The sequence below is a fragment of the Talpa occidentalis genome, unplaced genomic scaffold (genome assembly GCF_014898055.3).
Source record: "Talpa occidentalis isolate TD23 unplaced genomic scaffold, MPIMG_talOcc4v2.1 talOcc4.17, whole genome shotgun sequence".
NCBI classification, from domain to species: Eukaryota; Metazoa; Chordata; class Mammalia; order Eulipotyphla; family Talpidae; genus Talpa; species Talpa occidentalis.
In genome coordinates, this window is record NW_023601754.1 from 36,638,289 (window position 1) to 36,659,255 (window position 20,967).

Consider the following 20,967-nt stretch of genomic DNA (forward strand, 5'->3'; position numbering starts at 1 on the left):
TGCCCATGGTGTCTGCTGCGGTTCTCTCTGGGGATGGTAGAGATGAGAGGGATGCTCTTAGTGCTGCTCTGCGTCTCCCACTCTTCTGCCAGTGAGTGTGCCGCTTTCTTCCCCGATGTCGTTAGCCCAGCTGGGACAGGGCAGGGGTATTGTCGCAGAAAAGCAAAGAGTCTTTAATGTCCAGCGAGACACTCAGGGAAGAGGACTCACGGTGCTTGGCTCTGGGCAATGAGAGTGGGCGGTGGGAACGGGCAAAGTGGCATGTGGTGTAGGGAACTGGGGTGTAGGGAACTGCGGCCCCAGCAGCCCAATGCCGGGCTGGTCCTCCAGTGAATACGATTAGAAAGTAAGACTTGGGCCCTCGGGCGGGGATCAGCAGGAGAGCGCCCTATACGGTTGCGGGAAGCAGGTGGCACATGTCACCCAGCTGGGGGCTGGGAGTTTCAAGGCCCTTCCTACTCTGCTGTCATTGTAACACTCTCCATGAACCTATGAATAGGGAACTTTTTTTTAAAGATTTATTTATTTATGCATACAAGAACTGGGGTACAGGCCAGAGGTGTGGAGGGTGAGAGGACTCACCAGAGACAGAGGGGGGAACAAAACAGGTGGATTGACGGAAATACACTGCTGAGGGGAGCAGCGGGCAAGACAGGAAAGGTCTGCTGCGTCATGCGGATAACTTCATAGGTTGCATCTTAACCCCTTGCACCACCAGGGAGGCCTTGAATAGGAAACTTTTTAAATAGCAGGGCACTAAAATCATCTTCGGCCAACTCAGGGCTTGCAGGGGGAAAGTTTTACTTAAAACTTTACTCAACATTTAACAGCCATTTGAAACAAAATCCACACTGCCCAAGATTGTCCAGTTAGAGGTGACCCACTGGAGGGTTCAGGAAGGCAAAAGGCCACGCAGGCCTGGGTGGAGCCAGAGATAGCCTCTGCCTGGCAAGATCATTGAAACCCTTGAGAAGATGTCAGGGAGTGCTTGGTTGGCATAATGCAGTAATTACTGAGGGTGCTCAAAGGGGTTTTGCTTGTGGAGCTATGTCTTTCCACATTTACCATATTAGAGATGATTTGAAACACAGGGATATGCCTGCTCATATATGCTATTAGCCAACAGAGTGAGGACATCAGGTAGCTTCTGGAAAATTCCACTGTACACTCATGAGGGTGAAAAGCAAATACTGTCTTAGTATTTCTATGAAAATAGTGTGAACCTTGCAGACCCCGGAGGGGCCTTGAGGACTCCCAGACCACATTTTGAAAACCACAGGTATCTACCAAAAGTTTCAGGTACCGCCTACAGTGAACACTAGTGCCCAGCAGATGAGAGCGATGATCTGTATTTAGTATTTTTAGATTCAAAGATGCCACCAAGCGTCTTTTATGGGGAAGAAGACCCATTGGGATAAGAAAGAGACAGGGGTGGTAGAGCGAGAGATGAACCAAGACAGAGAGAGAGTTGGAAGGAATGGGGAGCCAGCAAGAGGAGGGGGAGCTGAGGTTGGGTGCGGTGGTGGTGGTAGCAGACCACCAAATCCTTTGCAGTAAGACCCCCACATCCCCTCTTCAGGCTGTGGCATCCAGCACATCGAAACTTTAGCAACTTCCGAGGAGGGCATGGTCCACGGCAAGGAGTTCCCATGGGTGGTGTCGCTGCAGGATTCCCTGTACACCCACCTGGCTTTCGGCAGCATCCTCAGTGAGTTCTGGATCCTCAGCATCGCATCCATCTTTAAGAACAGGCCAGTACCCCTGCCTTTGGGGCCCACACAGCCCCCTGGGATGGCGCAAGGGGCGGGGGCTCTGTTTGCAACTCATCTTGGGGAGGCCTGGAAGGTGGTTTCCTGGTGACAGGGCTTCAGGGCTTTTTACCTGCTGTGTATTTGCTCCTCAGTCAAAAAGTGGGGGTGGTGGGGGTCCTAAGATCACCAGTTGCAAGGTTGGTGCATCGGGTGTCCCCCTGCATAATGAGGACTCCCCACTGCACAACAGCAAAGTGGAATGATTGCCTCCTCTATCTACAGGCAGGATCTTTGTCCCCATTTTACTAGGATCACAAAGGCTCTGGCCCTTAACACTAGACATCCTTACTCATCTTGCTCAGTGAATGACAGGAGTCCTCACCTTAAAACTCTTACCTCAGGCCTTAACAATGCATCTGCCACAAGTACATGTATGAAGAGAAGATGCCAAGGAAATACGAAAACACTTTGTCTCTGGGTGCTTGGAATTCACAGGATTTCTGTTTGCTTTCTTTGTCCTCTGTAGTATCCAAATTCTATACAATCAAGATGCATTTTTTTGAATAAAAGAAAAAACCCCAAGTGTTGTTATAGGAAATTTCTTTTAAAAAAAATAAATTTTTGACCCAATAATTTCCCACTTTTTGACCCAATAATTTCACTTTTGGGGATCAGTATTAAGGGAATAACTTTAACCACTGGGGAAGTTTTTTGTCCAAGTTGTTGATAGGATGGCTAATTATACAAAAAATAGTAGAAAGGTAATATCCAATTATAGTGGATAAATTATAGTATAGTTACTTTTTTACATATGTACTATATAATATATATGAAGTATAATATAGGTAGCTTATGTATTATATACTCACAAAGTAGGGGGCAAGAACCTATTACTATAATTGGCTAGATTATAGCAAAACCTTTGGAATATTGTGCAGCTGCTAAATTTTTAACATATGATCTAAATTTCTAATAGAAAACGCATGTATTTAAATGAAGATGTGTGCCTTCAGTCCCTCCTTTGAGCCATATCACATCACCAGTTTTCTGGGTACCCTCTTTAAATACTCAGTATATTTATGTATAGCTGTAGACCTACAGACCTACTTGTATTGATCCTTTTCTTTTTTAATATTTATTTATGCATACAAGAACTGGGATGTAAGCTAGAGGTACAGGGGGTGAGAAGATTCACCAGAGACAGTGGGGAGCAGAACAGGCAGCTGTACTGAAATATGGAGCAGCAGGTGAGACAGGAGAGGTCTGCTGCGCCATGTGGGTAGCTCCCTGGCCAACCAGGGATCGAACTCCTGCTGCATGGCTGGTAATAGCTTGATATCGCTGTCTTTAACTCTTGTGCCACCAGAGAGGCCCCTATATTGATTCTTAAATCTACTGACAGAGAGCCCTCTCTCCTTCCTCCCTTGGTGACCTGCTAGGGCTGGCATAACAAAATACCATTTCTCACCATTCTGGAGGCCGGAAGTCCAAGATCAAAGTGTTGGTAGGCTCGGCCTCTCCTGAGGACCCTCTCCTCAGCTTGCAGACACCACTTTCTCACTGCATCCTTGCCTGGCCTTTCCTCTGTGATGCAAACTCCTGGTGTCTCTTCCTCCTCTTGTAAAGACATAGTCCTACTGGATTAGAGTCCCACACGTCTGGCCTCATTAAATCTTAATTACCATGTCTTCTTGATTCGGTCATCTATTTTTGGGCATTTCAGTTGTTTCTATAGCTTAGCTATTGTAAATAGTGCTGCTATAAATGCATACATTGTGCAAAAATGAAAAATGATGTAAGAATTATATAAAATAAAATACATTATAAAAAAATAAAGAATGCAGAGCAAAAAAAAAAAAAATCTTCATTACCTCCTTAACAGCCCCATTTCCTTCCAAACCCAGTCACATTAATGTGACCCAGTCACATTAGGTCTTCACTTAAATATTTGGGGGGACACAGTTCAGTCTATAAAACCCTCTCTCCCAATAGCTGTGGCCTATCACACACAGTATTCCACTCTTAACTTTCTTCACTCTGTTGTGAGTGCTGGGGAGGGGGGTGTCTTTTCTTTTCTTTTTTTTTTAAGATTTATTTATTTATTTATACAAGCACTGGGTACAGTCAGAAGCGCGGGAGGGTGAGAGAATTCACCAGAGCCAGAGCAGGGAGCAAAACAGGCAGACGAACCAAAGTACACTGCTGAGGGGAACAGCAGGCATGGCAGGAGAGGTCTGCGCGCCATGTGGGACCCTCACCCAGCAGCCAGGGATCGAACCGGCACTGCAGAGGCTGTGGGCAGCTTCGCAACCCAGCGCTCAACCGCTGTGCCACCAGGGAGGCCCCGGGGGTGTCTTTTCTTATGGTATGAATACCACATTCTTTCCATCAGCTACACAGTTATCCTTTGATAGATGTACCATAGTTACACAGGCCTCAAATGATGGACATTTGTGTCGTTTCCAACCTTTTCCTGGTAAAAAATCTACTTTGCACAAACGTTCCTTCACATACATGTACACATATATAGCATGAACAACCTAGGTGTGGAACGACTGGGCGAAACTTCAAGTGCTATTGCTGACTAACCCTCCAGAGAGCTTCTGAGTTCTGGTTGTATTCTCATTATTGCTATTTTCTATTTAGTCTGCTGTTTTGGTTTTGACTTTCTCTCTGACTCACAGTTTTATGAAACAGTGCTTTTAAATATCCAAATGGTAGGGGATTTTCTGGTTTGGTTTTTTTTCCCCTAACTTTTTAATTTTGATTTCTAAAACAAAGCAGACGTGTTCAGGCATTTGTTGAAGTTGTCCTGGTGGGATTTGTGGAAGTGACTAATATGTGGACATTGAGAATTTAAAAGGTAAATTTAAAAGTTCATTCTCTGTCCCTGGTGTACAGTATGTAAAATCACAGAGGGAGGCTATTTGATCTGTTCATGATTAAGAGATGAATTAAAATCCCCTGTCATGAACACACTCCTGGCATTTTTTCCCTCCGATTGTCTGGAGTTTTTGCTTTGTAAACTTTATGTCACTTAGTGCAGGGAGTAATAACCATGAGGTCTTCGCTGTAGACTGAACTCTTGATCACCATGAAGTGACTTTCTTTGCCTTATTTAATGCTCCTCTGTTCAGAATGAAACTCCTGTTCTTATTTTTGGCTTAGGTTATGGTTTCTATTTTTATTGCTTCTTGTTTCTTTTTTCATGATAGCGCCTCTGTATGTCTCTTCTGACAAATCTGGAAAGTTTGAATTTTGGTTCAGGTGTCCATCTCAGAGTTGTAATTCTATGGATGACACCTAAATCCTTCATGTCTTTCTAGACAGGCCTCTCTAGACTCAACTGTGACCAATGTCAGGATCTCAATCTTTTTATTTCTTTCCTCCTCCTTCTCCACCACCCAATTTATTAGACTGTTTTTGCTTTAATGTTTAACTTGATTCATATACACATTTGCACACTCCATGTTATCCATAAGGGATATGTTTAGACATCCTCAAAAGGTGAGAAAAATCGATGTACACACCTCTCTCTTTTCAAATTTAGTTATACCATTTGCTTATTGCCAGGATTAACATTTTTATTCTAATCTCTAATCTTAAAACCTTTTCCTTTAGTTTTATTTTAGTTCAATAGTATAATTCAACATTAGTCCTTTCGCTGGGTTTTCATTCAGTAGAACTGGCCAGAATGTGTCTTCAGATTTTTCAAGGGCTCCCAAGAACTCTATTTCCTTCGCTTTTGCATCTTTAGAAATATGTTGCTGCCCTTTAGCTCAAGTGGCCACCTCTTATGTAGAATGCATAGATCACACATTCTTTCCTTTTAGGGACGTAATAAGACTTGCCCTCTGCCTTTTGGTATTAAATCTTTTTTTTTTTTTATAGAGGCATGCTTTTATTTATTTATTTGTTTGTTTGTTTTGTTTATACATGCACTGGGTACAGTCAGAAGCATGGGAGGGTGGGAGAACTCACCAGAGCCAGAGCGGGGAGCAGAGCAGGCAGAAGGACCGAAGTACACTGCTGAGGGGAGCAGCGGGCGGCAGGAGAGGTCTGCGCGCCATGCGGGACCCTCCTCCGGTGGCCGGGGAGCAGCCGGGGATCGAACCGGCGCTGCAGAGGCCGCGGGCAGCTTCGCAACCCAGCGCTCAACCGCTGCGCCACCGGGGAGGCCCTATTAAATCTTTTTTTAAAAGATTTATTTATTTATTCTTACAAGAGCTGGGGTGCAGGCCAGAGGTGTGGGAGGTAAGAAGATTCACCAGAGACAGAGTGGGGAACAGAACAGGCAGACTGCTTGAAATACACTGCTGAGGGGAGCAGCGGGTGAGACAGGAGAGTCTGCTGCGCCATGTGGGTAGCTCCCTGTCCGGGGATCGAACTCATGCTGCAGTGGCTGCAGATAGCGTCATAGTGCTGTGTCTTAACCCCTTGCACCACCAGGGGGGCCCTGGTATTAAATCTTGCTGTGAAGATTTTGGAATCCATTTTGACTTTTACCTTTCTATGTGGGTAATACATCCAGGGATGCTTAAATCTGTTATCCTAGTATCCCATTGCACTGTCACAGATTCCCTGGGACAGGCAATAGATTATCTGGCTAAGCTTAAAAGGACTTCATATGTTATCTGGATGCCTAAGGACTCCTTCTTCATCACTGAAGTCCAGCAATTTTACCAGTTGGGATGGATCTGCCCCATTTACCCATGGTGATCCCTTTTCTTTTCCACTCTGCTTGCCTTGGGAGGCTGGCCTGCATGGGGTACACCATTAAGCTCTCTTATCTTTCAGGTTCCAGTTGGGTTTAGCCAAGGGGTGCACTGGCAAGAGATCAGAAGGAGGGAGGAGAGTAGATCAGGATGCCTGTTCCCAACAGGTACTGCAGATGGCTGTTCCTCCAGCCAAGTTACCCACTGCCCACAGCTCTGTCTGACCACTGCCTGCTCTCACGGGACCAGCCTCAGCACCGGTTGCTATGTCATCAGGAAGTGGCACATACCCAGCCCACAGCACCGTTCCTTGTGATTTCCCTACAGCCTGCCTTTGTAAAGAGTCTGTATTAGGCTTCCCTCAGTTTACCATATCTGAGTGTGACTTCTTTTTCCTCCTGCTGGGAGATGACAAGGAAATGTCTTCATGTTGATCACTCTATCTCATTTCCTCCCCTAGGATATGGAGTATCCTTCTAAACTGTAGGTTCAAGTTTTGCTCCAGAAAATTTTCTTTAATTATATTTTGAAGTATTTTTTCTGTTTAGTTGTTTTGGTCTGCTGCCAGGATTGTCATTTTCCTCTCTAGCCTTTAAGAATCTTTAAGAATCTTTAATGTTCATTTCATTTGGTTATTTTTCTGTCCTTCCTTCTGTATCCTTTATTATGTTTTCTGTGGTCTCTCTTCTTCATGCTGTTTCCAGTTTGGGCTTCCTTTTAGTGATGGTTTTATTTCCACTTCTGTGCTGAGAAATGTGTTTGACCAGCTTTTACTCACCCTCTGGCAGGAGGTGACATCTACCTCCCTTCACTGCTTTCATCCAACTTCCCTGATTCTGAGTGTTTCTTAGTTTTATGATGTTTGCATTTGTTTCTCATTCTTACAGTTCTCTGGGTGACTCCCAAAAGGAAAATACCTCACTGAACTCCATCATTATTAAATTGGAATTTCTCTGGAGTGTTTCCAGAGTATATAATATGGAGCAATGGAATGATGGTTGAATTAAAATGTTAAAAGCTAATCAAGAGTCATGATTAGTCTTTTGCTATCACTACAACTGTTTTAAAATATTATGCATAGAAAAAAATGATCAGCAATCACATATTAACAGATTCTCTTTGGGTGGTGGGATAAGGCATTAAGATAGAAAAATCCTGATCCCTTATTTGGGTCTTCTAAATTTCCTGCTATAAGTGAGACCATCCAGTATTTTTCTTTTTCTTTTTGGTTTATTTCACTGAGCATGATCCCTTCCCGCTCCATCCATGTTGTTGCAAATGCCATGAGTTTATCTTTTTTGATTGCTGAGTAATATTCCATTGTGTATATGTACCACATCTTCTTGATCCAGTCATCTATCTTTGGGCATTTGGGTTATTTCCGTAGCTTACCTATTGTAAATAGTGCTACAATAAACATAGGGGTGCAGGTGTCCTTTTGATTTAATGTTTTTGTGTCCTTTGGGTAGATACCCAAACAAGGTATCAGGAAAAAGACTAATTATGACAAAGTAAAAATCAAAATCAGCAGGCCGCTATAAACCAGAGACACATTAAAGGGGGTGGGGGGAGTAGGATCAAAACAAGGGTGGTGGGAATTTTATGGGGACCATAACCAAGATGAAAATGCATACATTGTACAAAAATGAAAAATGATGTAAAAAATATATAAAATTAAAAAAAGATAGAAAAATCCCCCAAGATTCTGTGGGCCTCCAAAGGAGGCACAAGCCTAAGGATTCAGAAAAGATATCCTGAGGACTGGATCCAATGGTTTGAGCAAAGTTTATCCCAGAGAAGATGAACTGGATGAGTGTTTTAGGCCAAAAAATCAGTAAATATGAAAACGGGGAAGTGTGAAGTTTCCTCAGTGCCTTGGTTTCTCAAGATTCCCTTGCTCTCTTTCCAGGAAGGATGCTATTGCTATAGTTGGTATAGCTAAGATGGATGCCAAAGTGATTTTTCACAAAGAGTATCCAATCAATACTATCATCATCCACGAGGACTTTGATAATGACACAATGGCCGATAACATAGCCCTCCTGAAGACAGACACGGCGATACAGTTCAACGACCTGGTCAAGCCCATTTGCTTCCTCGGCAGAAAGCTGCATATACCACCAACCTTGCAGAACTGCTGGGTGGCAGGATGGAATCCCACATCTGCAGTTAATGGCTTCCTTCTCCTAGAGAAGGCTGTGTGTGTGCTAGCAATGGGGTGACTTGGAGGAACCGTTCTAGGGCTTATATTAATTCAGGTTGCTTGAGGGCTTAGAGTTGGGCTCACCCAGTCAGTCTTAACATATCAGTCAGGATTCCCAGTGCTCACCCTTTCTGTGGCTGTTGTTACATTTGGTCCTTTTACTCCTAGTCCTCTATCAAAATTGGAAATATACAGGCAGCAGACAGCCTGAAATGAATGCAAGGTTGTGGAGGGAGTAGGGGGCATTGTTTCCTGAATTAGAGCTGACTGTTCTCTTCTCTAAGCCACCCTCGTTTTCCTTTCACCCTGGGAAATAAACAAGGAGATGTAGTCTCTACAGATATAGAGGAAGGGGGAATAGGTTCTCTGCCTATTTTCACATTCAAGTTCAAAGCAAAGGTAGTTTTCAGTAAAAACTCAGACAGAAGTTCTGATTTCTATGAGGAAAAGGGGTTTATCAGATTATTTTCTACTCATTCCCATCGGGATGTGAGTTTCAGTTGAGCTGACTTAGGGAATGTCTTCTTGTTAATAATTCTTGGGCTCTCTGTTGCATGGTCCAGACAGGACATCACATGACGATGAGTATCCTGAGGAAAATCTCCGTGAAAGACATGAACCTGTGTCCCTTAAGCAAAATCCAGAAATCAGGATGTGGCAATCATGCAGAGAATGAAATTAATTCTGTCTGCTTGGTAAGAATATGATGGGGTAGAAGCTAAATGCTGAGAGCAACTAACAGTCATTTCAAGGGGAGCTTCAGGCCTCCCCCTGGCTGATTGGTGAACACTGTGAGGGCAGCAGCTGTGACTTGGGATTCATGGCTGTTTCAAGAGCATTTGGCTATATTGCTCAATAAAAATCTGCACACTGGACTAGCCAGTCGCCATTTTTAGTGTGACATGATTAAGAAGGGCTACATTACAGATGTTTCTCACTAATTACAATTTTTAAAGTGTAAGTCCAAACCAGACATGCAGATATATTTTAAGTCTGTCTCTAGTGTAGGATCCTAACATTCAACTTCTATTGAACCTAGACTCTGCTGCTATTGTGTATCTATTATTGGGTTGTTTCTTTTTTCTGTAAGAAGTCCTGTCCTCCACCCAGATGAAGCTATCCTTCTACCTAAGGAAACTGTGTAGATTTCACACACACCCAATCCGGGTCCCCTCATAGCCTGCCACAGGGAAAGTATGACTCACAGGTCGCACAATGAATGAACATTAAATGTTAAATCTGGAGATCTACCAGATTTCCAAGCATAGTTTCCCTGCTCTAAAATTGCCTTTCTAGGATGCTGATCACTCACTCACCCTCTAAGTAACATTCAGGATTCCCCCTAATGGGGATTTTCCCCCTGCCTCGGATGACCTGGGGAAAGTTTTTTTTTATAAAAAATACATGTATGCATGCATTTCTTTCTAAAAGTCATTTTCTTATAAAATCATGAAGGACTGCCTTTCATGAAGCAGTAAGTTTGCCCTTCCAAAGGTGATTCAATATTTGGGTGACTACTTTGTACTGGGCTCTCTGCCAGATGGACAACCTTAATGGCTTTTTAAGTTAGATAATGTGTTAAAACATAATAGAAGGCATAGCTATTTAATAAATCCTGCCATCTGCCATTCCAACAATCTAGTACCATACTTCATCAAATCGAAGGTGCTATCAATTGTAGAATGCACCCTTATTTGATGTAATACCAAGAGAGAAAAAATTACTGCCAGTCAAACCCTGATATTAATCGGAAAAAAGTACCCCATTTCAGAGATGTTAATTTTTTAAGTGCATCTTAGATACAAAGGAATATGCAAAGGTAAGATAAGCTGTTTCTACTCTAAATGATGATCACTTATTTAAATCTACTTGCAAATCAGATCGTTGTTAACTGCAGCACATTTGTAGACAATCCCTTTGCTGAACAGAATCGTGTATGCAAATCATCTCAGACAAATAAACCATGATTTGTCTACCTAGGAGCCTTTCCTCTCTCAGAAATGTGTCCTAGCCTCCAGAGGTCCTCAGAGTCATTCTTCTCACATGGAGAATAGACGGCCCAGGTTCAGCACCTGCCTAACTGGTCCTCAGAAGCTCAACAAGAGCAGAATCACTCTGAACTCACTCTCAACTAGAGTTGCGATGGTTTTTTTCACAACTGTCAGGACCTTTGCTGAATGTCAGGATTAGGCAGGACCCATGAAAGAGCGCTCCTCGCTGGGGCTTCACCCCAGGGAGGAGGGGTAGGACTGCTCCAATATAGCGCCTGGTACTTTTTGTCTACACTGCTTGTGCAGTGTAGATTAGGTTGCAGCCGCAGATTAGGAGGAAGAGAAAAAAATCATCATCTTCTGTCCTGCGAGGTATGCAGCAATAGTTGGGGTGTCTACCACCATACAGTCGTTCATCAAACTGTCCTAAATTGCGTTCTTTTTCTTCCTCAACCCAGTTAAATGGGAATGAGGCTGGTGAAAGGAGGGGAGAGATCATGCCCTCTTGGCCAGGCAGCAGATAAGGGCCTGCCCTCCAGTCCTAAGATAACAATCCAGAACGCTGGGATGAACGCTCCACCCCCTCTGTCATGTGGCAGCACAGGGTGAAAACAGTAGAGTGTGAAAAATCAAGCCCTCTGCACCAGGCACTCCCTTTGAGAAGCACAGAGTGAAGTCCAGAATGCCATCCCCATGTATCTGCCCTGAGGCAGCCAGGAAACATGGTGGCCTTGCAGAGCAGGATTCTCTTGCTGCCCTGGCAGAGTCACTCCTGTCTTTTTCCATTCACCTGTGTTACTGCTCTAGTGTGGCTTCCTCAGGACAAGGGAGGTTTAGTGAAAAAGGATGCACGCGTTATAGAAACCCCCAAATGACTGAACCACCCAGGCCTGGGGATGGGCAGGGTATAGGGCACCCACTGTCTGCCTCTCTCCTCCATGCTGTTGAGTCTGCCTGGATTGTTTCCTGTTGTCATCTGCAACCCCCTCCATGCCCAAGTCCAAAAAGTGAGAATAGTATGTGACTGTTCCTCTTTCCCAGGCAGGTAGGCCCCCAGGTCAAAGGTGACCAGTCACACTATGGATGACACTTCCTCTTGGGGGAACCACGATGGCAGACCGCAGGGCAGGGTGGGTTAGGGGTGTAGGTATTCCTCCAGAAAGGCAGCTTGGGGTGACAGGGCAGGTAAGGTCAATTACATTTAGTGGTTTCCTCATTGCTTTCCCCATATATCTCAACTTTTCACATAAAGATGATGGCTTTTTCTTGAATATGGCTAGTTTTTTAGTGCATGCACACAGCCTGACGGGCATTGTGCTAGGTGTGCTGCATGGGTTCTGGGCAACTGTACCCAAACTTTAGTTGAGAGAGAATTTAAGTGTGCCGAGCTTCTGTCCCCCTCACCCGAAGTGAGGGAAGGCCTCTCTGTGGCACAATTCCCGCCCCCAGAGAGCTGCTAGCAGGACGCAGGGGAAGCCGTGAGTATGCAGGGCCCGGGAGCAGATGTGCAGACAGGTGGGTGGAGGAGCAGCGGGCCTCCCTGGTGTGTGCTCCTGGGGAAGTCTGACTCTGACCCCAGGGGGAATCTGGGCAAACAGCTTAAACAAAAGATGGAAGCAAAATAGGGAAAATGTGAGCATTCTGGGCCAGAAAGGAAAGGAATGTTAACATTTGCGGAAGGAAAAACCAAAAGAGAGGGAGGATTTAGTCCGAGTACGGGAAGGAAGCAAGAAAATGAAATGTGAACCAGGAAGCTACAGGCAAACTGCAAGGCAACAACCTCCGTGTATAGTAAGAGGAAAAGCCGTCTTGCTGGAATCTGTGGTAGTGGCTGCCTAGTTTGGAAATAGTATCCTATAATTTACCCCGTTTCCAGTTGAGAACCAGTCTAAAACATTCCTAGTACAAATTGCACGAGGATGTATTTTTTTTAGGAGTTTTTCTAAGACCTGAAGACCTCTGTCCTTTGCCACAGGGCGACCCAGGGAACCCAATGATGTGCCAGCTCCAGCATCTGAATGTGTGGGTGCTGAGAGGAATCCTGGCCCATGGTGGTGAGGAGTGCCCCGGCCTCTTTCTGTACATCAAGGTGGAAGACTACAGTGACTGGATCACAGCCAAGACTAAGAGGACCAGCCCGCCCCTGTCTTCCTTCCACCACTGGAACAATCCGATTCCCTTCTTCAACCAGTTGGCCCACACCACCGTGACAGAGAAAAAATACACTGGGCTGTCCCAGGTTGGATTGTCCCAACCATTCTTCCAAGGACAGAAAGGGGTGACCATACAATCATGGCCAGCGAACGGCTCCAGAGAGAAAGCAGACTTTAGGGGAAGGGGTGCCATGTTGTTGAGCACGTCTCCTGACATGGCCGTACAGCCCATGTACTATGACTATTACGGTGGGGAGGCTGGGGAGAATGGGGCTGTGTCAGGTCAGAACTGGTTACATCAGCCCCAAGAAATTATCTTGTTTTTCTTTGTGCTCGTTTTCTTTTGCAGTGGTATCGAATCTAGGAACTAACGCTCTAAAATGAAGAGTAAGCTCAGAATGCTGAGTGCCAGGCATTCACCGTGCTATTTTTGGTGCGTGTTTTGGATAGTTGCACACCGGGGCTGCCACGGACAGACCCACAGCACGTAGAGGGACGGCTCTTCCTTCTCTGCCCCACTCCCACATTCGGGAAGGTCACTTTCATTTGTGCTTGTGAACTAAATGTGGGCTAACAAGTGTCAAACCATTCATTAGAGTGCCCTGTGGTTCTTTCAGTGTTAACCGTTCCAGGGGCCAGCCTGTGAAAACTCTCCACGGGCAGATGTGGCCTGGGAGGTGACCATATCAGCCTGGCTGGAGATCTTGGGCACCAGCCAGCAGTGAGAGGATCCCATGAGAAGGAAGGAACGGATTACTTTAATGGATCACTTTTTGGTCTCCAAGTGTGCCCCTCCTCTGGCTGTTTCCTAGGGGGGTAACTTCCTGCAACTGTTCGTTGGCTGTTTTCATTTTATTCCAAGCCTTGCGGTAGCCTTTTAAAGACATCTGTCAAAAGGAAATGGGAGAGGGGGAGAAGAGAACATCATTTGGGAAAAACTGATTGTGACTATTCAGAATGCAACCCGCATCCAGTCCTATGACGGTGCGGGCCCTAAAGTGTTTGTTTCTGTTCAGTGAAGTGAGAAGTTGCAAGTTCCTGATGTTCCTCTGCTACTTTTCGGCTCCAGAGCTGACGGACCTAAGTCTGGATCCTAATTAAGGCCCTGTCACAAGTCCCGTGGGAAGTGCGGCTGGGGTCTCGATGTGGAAACACCAAATCAGCCAAGTGACCTGACTGGATGTTTAAGCTACTCCAGGGCTGTCTAAAGTGCCCTCAGCATGCAACTCTGTGGCCTGTGGCATCTCTGGGTTTCCTTTTTTTCTGATGCCAGCACAGCGTTTGCACATTCCCCAGGCCTCTTCGCAGCTCACCGGGGGTCAGGGGGCTACTGTGCACACTGTATCTTATGAAAAGGCTGTGGGCAGAGTCAAAACATGAAAAGACCTATGTGTAAATGCAACTGTGTAAATGCATGGAATCAGGTTCTGAGTGACATTAAAAATCCATTATTACCTAATTTTTTAAAACACTGGCTTCTCCATGTATAAAGTAGCAATCACTAACTCATCAATGGTGGGGGGAGGTGTTCAGTAATTTCCAGAATTCATCAAAAAAACATGCAACTACAAATATGCTATGACTAGAGTCTTTTCCTGATAAACGAGGAAAAGTTTGTCTTAAGGATGAAAAGGAAGCTTTAAGGAGAAAAAGCCATCCTTCATTTTGGTATAAGTTGAAGCAACTGCTGAGACATCTTGCTGATACTCTAGAGTCCAGAGAGCAGTGTTCTTAGCTCAAAACCAAATCCTAGCCAAGAATGCAAAGGGCATGAAAGACTACCCCCCCAGGGGTCTCTGGACTGACCTCTGCAATCTCCACTTTCCTCTCCCACATCTTAATGGTCTTCTCCAGCTCTCCGTTCAGGATCTTCTCGTGGACATACATCATCACTGGCGGGGCTCGGAACTCTGCCAGTTGCTTCCGGAGTTTCTTGTTTGAAGCCTCGGCTTTGGCCCGGTCCTGGTGGGGCAGGAACAGTTAAATCCCGGGACCCCTGGCAGTTCCCGCTTGCTGGGCCTAATTGGCCCCAGCATCTCTTCCCAGTTTTAATGTGTACTTCTAAAAAACAGTGTTGACATTTTCAAAGGAGTGGGGGTAAGTCACAAAATTCTGATTCTTTATAGATCATGAGGTTTCTACCCAGTTCAGAAACACTAAGCTCAATCTAAAACAGTCATCTCTTCCAGCATTAAGAAATGTTTTATTTATCTTGATTTCTTAGGTTAGCTTTTTTAGAAAAATTAGTATTTCAGTACACTTTGATTGGGTCAGTCTCAATTCACATTCCTGTCTGGTTATTTTTTTTTTATAAAATATACATAACAAAATTTGCCATTTTAACCATTTTCTTTTTTTAAGATTTATTTATTTATTTATTTATACAAGCACTGGGTACAGTTAGAAGTGCAGGAGGGTGAGAGAATTCACCAGAGTCAGAGCAGGAAGCAGAACAGGCAGACGGACGGTGTACACTGCTGAGGGGAGCAGTGGACGGCAGGAGAGGTCTGCACGCCATGTGGGACCCTCGCCGGCAGCCGGGGATCGAACCAGCGCTGCAGAGGCTGCGCGCAGCTTTGCAACCCAGAGCTCAACCGCTGTGCCACTGGGGAGGCCCCATTTTAACCATTTTCATGTTTTCAGTTCTGTGGCATTAAGTACATTGTTGTGCAACTGTCACCACCACCCAGCTCCCCAGCTGAACATCTGTACCACTGAAACACTAACTCCACATAACCCTCCCCTCCAGCCCTGAAAACCACCTTTCTACTTCCTACTTCTAGGAATTTTTTTTAATCACCTTTTTTTTTTTTTTTAAGATTTATGCATAAAAGAGCTGAGGCACAGGCCAGAGATGTGGCGGGTGAGAGGATCCACCAGAGACAGAGTGGGGAACAGAACAGGTGGACTGACTGAAATACACTGCTGAGGGGAGCAGCAGGCGAGACAGGGGAGGTCTGCTGCTCCATGTGGGTAGCTCCCTGGCCGGGGATTGAACTCATGTTGCAGTGGTTGCTGATATCTTCATAGTGCTGAAACTTAACCCCCCTGCATCGCCAGCCCTGATAATTCCCTTTTTTGACCCAAACAGTAGCATATTCAGTTTTAATCAGCCAGCTTTTTTTTAATCTCAATAAATCTTGAAGGTTCTTCCTTAACAGCACATAAAAATTTTACTCATCTTTTTTAATGGTATAATTTTGCATAATTTCACAAGGCCCCAGAACATTCACTTAGTTTTTCCAATCTCTGGCTATTACAGCAAACAGTGCTGTGATTACTAATCTTCTGGGTCTAAATAATGTTGTAAATATGTAAATGTATCAGTAGGATAAACTATTAAAAGTGAACTTGCTGGTTCTCAAGCATTGGTTCTCAACCTGGGTCATTCTGCACCCAGGAGATATTGACTGGAGACCTTTTTTTTTTTTAAAGATTTATTTATGCATACAAGAACTGCAGTACAGGCCACAGGTGTAGGAGGTGAGAGGATTCACCAGAGACAGAGTGGGGAACAGAACAGGCAAACAGACTGAAATACACTGCTGAGGGGAGCAGCAGGCAAGACAGGTCTGCTGCGCCATGTGGGTAGCTCCCTGGCTGGTGGGGGCTCGAACTCCTGCTGCAGTAGCTGCGGATAGCTTCACAGTGCTGTGCTTAACCCCTTGCACCATCAGAGAGGCCTGTGACTGGAGACATTTTTGTCACAAATGGGGACTGCTACTAGCTTCTCTTAGGTGGAGACCAAGAGTGCTATTCATCACCAGACATTGCACAGGACAGCACCCACAATGAAGAATAATCTGACCCAAAATGTCACTAAAGCCTCTCTGAGAAACCCTGCCCTAAGTTATGTGCATGCTGGGTAAAAAGTGCCAAATCGTCATCTGTACCATGCAAGCCAGTTACATTATGGCAGCAATATCTGCAACTGCATGTTTTTACCCATTCTCTCAACAGCCTTACCAGCTTTTTGATCTTTGTCAAGATGATGGGAATATCTTGTAATAGTTTTATTTTGTGTTCCTTACATTATGAATGAAGTAGAATATTTTCACATATTTTTGAGGCTTTTTCTGCAAAGTGTTTGAATATTTGAATATTTTGCCCTTTTTTTTCTATTTTCAGATTTTTCTTAATTTATAAAAGTTACTTATGTTTTAAGAACATTAGCTCTTTGTGATACTCGATACACTACTTTTCAGTTTATCTTTTGGCTTCACTTATGATGGTTTTTGTCACATAGAAAACTTTTCATTTTGTAAAACTAGCTTCACTGATGACTTGGTTTCTGGGTTTTATAATTTAAAAGTGCCTGACTTTAATTAGATCAGAAGGTGGAGCAATTAAGTTGTTGCTGAAAGCAACAGAGTAATCAATGAGCAATTAATGGAGGCTAACAGCTGGATATGATACCAAAAAGGCAGACCAGCCCAAAACCTTTGCTGGAAGATGAAGAGTCAAAAAGAACTCATCCCTAATTACTAGGAAGATTATATCCATGTTCAAGGTTGTATTCTGAGAAGCAACATCAGAGGCTACTAACAGCAGGAGAGAGAGATTTTACTGAGTTGGTCCAGATGAATCAGTAAACAAGCAAAAAATAACAAGTCCAAGAAAGAGATGGGGGGATTGTTATCTACATTTACCATAATATATTATCTAAAATGTCCAGTTTTCAACAAAAATTATAAGCAAAAACAAAGCATGAAACAGGAAAGTATGACATCCACAGGGAAAAAAAAAATGGGCAACATAACTGCCTTTGAGGGCATCCAGATGGTGGACTCAGCAAAATCCTCAAAGAAGCTATTATAAATATGTTTAAAGAACCAAAAGAAACTATGTTCAAAGAATTAAAAGCATATATTATAATAATGTCTCACCAGAGAACATCCATAAAGAGAAATTCTTTTTTTAAAAATAACCAAATGGTGGAAAATCCAGAATTTTTCAACATAACAATTGAAATGAAAAATTCACTAGAGGGGATAAATGTAGAGTCAAGCCAGCAGAAGAATCAGTGAACTTGAAAATAGTTTGATAAAGATTGTGTAGTATGAGGAACAGAGAAAAAAGAAAAACAAAAATGATTCCCAGAGGAATTTGAGACACCACTAAATACACCAACATATGTATTATGTATATACATATATATGTGTATATATATACATATATAATGGGAATAAGGAGAGGAGAAAGAGAAAGACAGCAAAAAAATTTTAAGGAAATAATGGCTGAAAACTTCCCCAATTTTTTTTCTTACATCGTTGCTCATTTTTCTACATTATTTGATTTCGCCCCTCAGGTATAATCCTCATAGTTCTCCCACCACCATATCACGGGTGAACCATCACCATAGTCCCTTGTGCTCTTCCCTCCCCTGTTTTGACCCTCCCTCCCCTTCTCTTGCTGTATGCCTCTGATGTATGGTCAGCTTGCAAAAAACTTCCCAAATTTGATGTAAAACATTAAGCTACATCTCCAAGAAGCTCAAAACTTCAAGTAAGACACATGGCAAAGAAATCCTCACCCAGACGCATCATACACAAAATGCTGAATCACAAGACAAAGATAGAATATTGAAAGCACAACAGAAAACAATTTATCACATAAGTTGACCGCTCATCAGAAATAATGGAGGCCAGGAGGAAGTGGATGAATAGTCTAAGTGCTGAAAAAACCGCTAACCAAGAATCTTATATACAGCAAAACTATTTTTCAAAAATGAAATAAAGCAATGAGTACACTCAGATCTTGGTTTCTAATGTTACTCTCAAGAGGAACAAGTACTCTGGAGAAATGGCCGATTCTAGGGCATGGGCAGCAAATATACAAGATGAGCCTGGAGCATCTTCTAATGTCGGAAAGCAAAGTGCTCAAAAATCAAAATAAAACAAAACAGGGCCTCCCTGGTGGCACAGTGATTGAGCACTGGGTTGTGAAGCTGCCCGCAGCCTCTGCAGCGCCGGTTCGATCCCCGGCCACTAGGTGAGGGTCCCACATGGCGTGCAGACCTCTCCTGCCGCCCGCTGCTCCCCTCAGCAGTGTACTTCATCAGTCTGCCTGCTCTGCTCTCCACTCTGACTCTGGTGAATTCTTTAACCCTCCCGCACTTCTGACTGTACCCAGTGCTTGTATAAATAAATAAATAAATCTTAAAAAAAAACCCAAAAACACAAAAAGCCTCCCTAATGGCACAGGGATTAAAGACAGTGCCATTAAGCTATTGCCAGCCACTGTAGCACTAGTTCAATTCCCGGCCGGCCAGGGAGCAACCCACATGGTGCAGCAGACCTCTAGAAAAGAAGTAGAAGAGAGAATAAAAGACAGATTAGTGGGTTTTGATTTGCATTTCCCTGATTACAAATGATGTTGAACATTTTTTCATACGCCTGTTGGCCATTTGCATTTCCTCTTTGGAGAAGTTTCTTTTTTGCTCTTCTGCCCATTTTTTGACTGGATTATTTACTTTGTTTTTGTTGAGTCTCATCAGCTCTTCGTAGATTTTTGTGATCAGTCCTTTATCATTAGTGTTGTGTGCAAAAATTTTCTCACAGTCGGTGGGGTGTCTCTTTGTTTTAATTACTGTCTCTTTTGCTGTACAGAAGCTCTTTAATTGATGTAGTCCCAGCTGTTTATCTTTGCCTTCACTATCACTGCTTTGGGTGATGTGTCTTTAAAGATGTTACTGGTATGTCATGTAGTGTTTCGCCTGTATTTCCTTCTATATATTTTATGGTTTCAGGTCTTATGTCTAGTTCTTTAATCCATTTTGAGTTGGTCTTTGTGCATGATGTGAGGTAGTACTCAATCCACTCCTAGGTATTTACCCAAAGGACACCTGCACCCCTCTGTTTATAGCAGCGCTATTTATAATAGCTAAGCTATGGAAACAACCCAAATGCCCAAAAATAGATGACTGGATCAAGAAGATGTGGTACATATATACCATGGAATATTACTCAGCAATCAAAAAAGATAAACTCATGCAATTTGTAGCAACATGGAGCTGGAAGGGATCATGCTCAGAGAAATAAGCCAGAAAGAAAAAGGAAAATACCAGATGGTCTTACTCATAGCACGAATTTAGAAAACCTAAATAAGGGACCAGAAAAAGGACTAATTATAATGAAGTAAAAATCAAAATCAACAAGCAACTATAAACCAGAGACACACTACAGGGGGGAGGAGAGGAGGGAGTAAGATCAAAACAAGGGGGGCGGGTGGGAATTGTATGGGGGACTATAACCAAAATGAAAATGCATACATTGTGTAAAAATGAAAACTGATGTAAAAAATTTATAAAATTTTAAAAATAAAAATATAAAAATAAAAATAAACAGATTAGATTAATTTAGACTTCATCTAAATTAAAAATGTTTGTTCTACAAACAATACAATGAAGAAAGTGAAAAAAAATCCCACAGAGGATTGTATGCAAAGCATGCATCTGATAAAAGATTTGAATCTAGAATACATAAAGATTCTTACTACTCAGTGATGAAAAGATAAGTAACTCAAATAAAAACTGGGCATAGGAGTTGAATATTCAACATATACTCAATGTCATTAGTTATCAGGGAAATTCAAATCGAAACCACAATGAGATACTACTTTACACCCACTAGGATGGGCACAAAAGAGAAACAAACACACGAAAATTCCCTGAAATAACAAGTGTTAGAAAAGATGTGTGGAAATTAGAACCCTCATGCTTTTTTGGTATGGATGTAAAATTGTGCAGTCAGGCCTCCCTGGTGGCCTAGGGATTAAGTCTCAGCATTATCACCCCTAAGGTCTGAATTCGATCCCCAATCCCCGGCCAGGGAGCTACCCACATGGCGCGGCAGACCTCTCCTGTCATTCCTGCTGCTCTCCTCAGCAGTGTATTTCAGTCAATCCGCCTGTTCTGTTCCCCACTCTGTCTCTGGTGAATCACCCTCCCACACCTCTGGCCTGTACCCCAGTTCTTCTGCACAAAAATAAAATAAAATGGTATAGCTGCTTTGCCAGACAGTTTGGCAGTTTCTCTAAATGTTAACATAGAGGTACCATATGCAACCCACAATTCCACTTTTAGCTGTTATGTCCGAGAGAAAAGAAAACATACATTCACACAAAAACTTGCACACCATGTCCATAGCAGCACTA

At 43.4% G+C, this 20,967-nt stretch overlaps 2 protein-coding genes across 2 annotated transcripts in view; one reads left to right on the plus strand and one right to left on the minus strand.

Annotated features, from left to right (window-relative positions):
• PRSS54 (serine protease 54) lies at positions 1 to 15,135 on the plus strand. The gene is given in 6 exon segments (XM_037516448.2): positions 1 to 41; positions 43 to 91; positions 1,580 to 1,751; positions 8,376 to 8,634; positions 9,233 to 9,364; positions 12,636 to 15,135. Coding segments are annotated over 6 exon segments (1,197 nt in total). The 5' UTR covers positions 1 to 5; the 3' UTR covers positions 13,185 to 15,135.
• The window catches only part of CCDC113 (coiled-coil domain containing 113), a 17,273-nt gene continuing 9,641 nt past the window's right edge, over positions 13,336 to 20,967 (minus strand). Inside the window, exons 8-9 of the mRNA XM_037516449.2 lie at positions 14,620 to 14,775; positions 13,336 to 13,700 (exon numbers count right to left, since the gene is read on the minus strand). Of these exons, the coding sequence (XP_037372346.1) occupies positions 13,572 to 13,700; positions 14,620 to 14,775 (285 nt within the window). The 3' untranslated portion in view covers positions 13,336 to 13,571. The remainder of the gene's footprint in view (positions 13,701 to 14,619; positions 14,776 to 20,967) is intronic.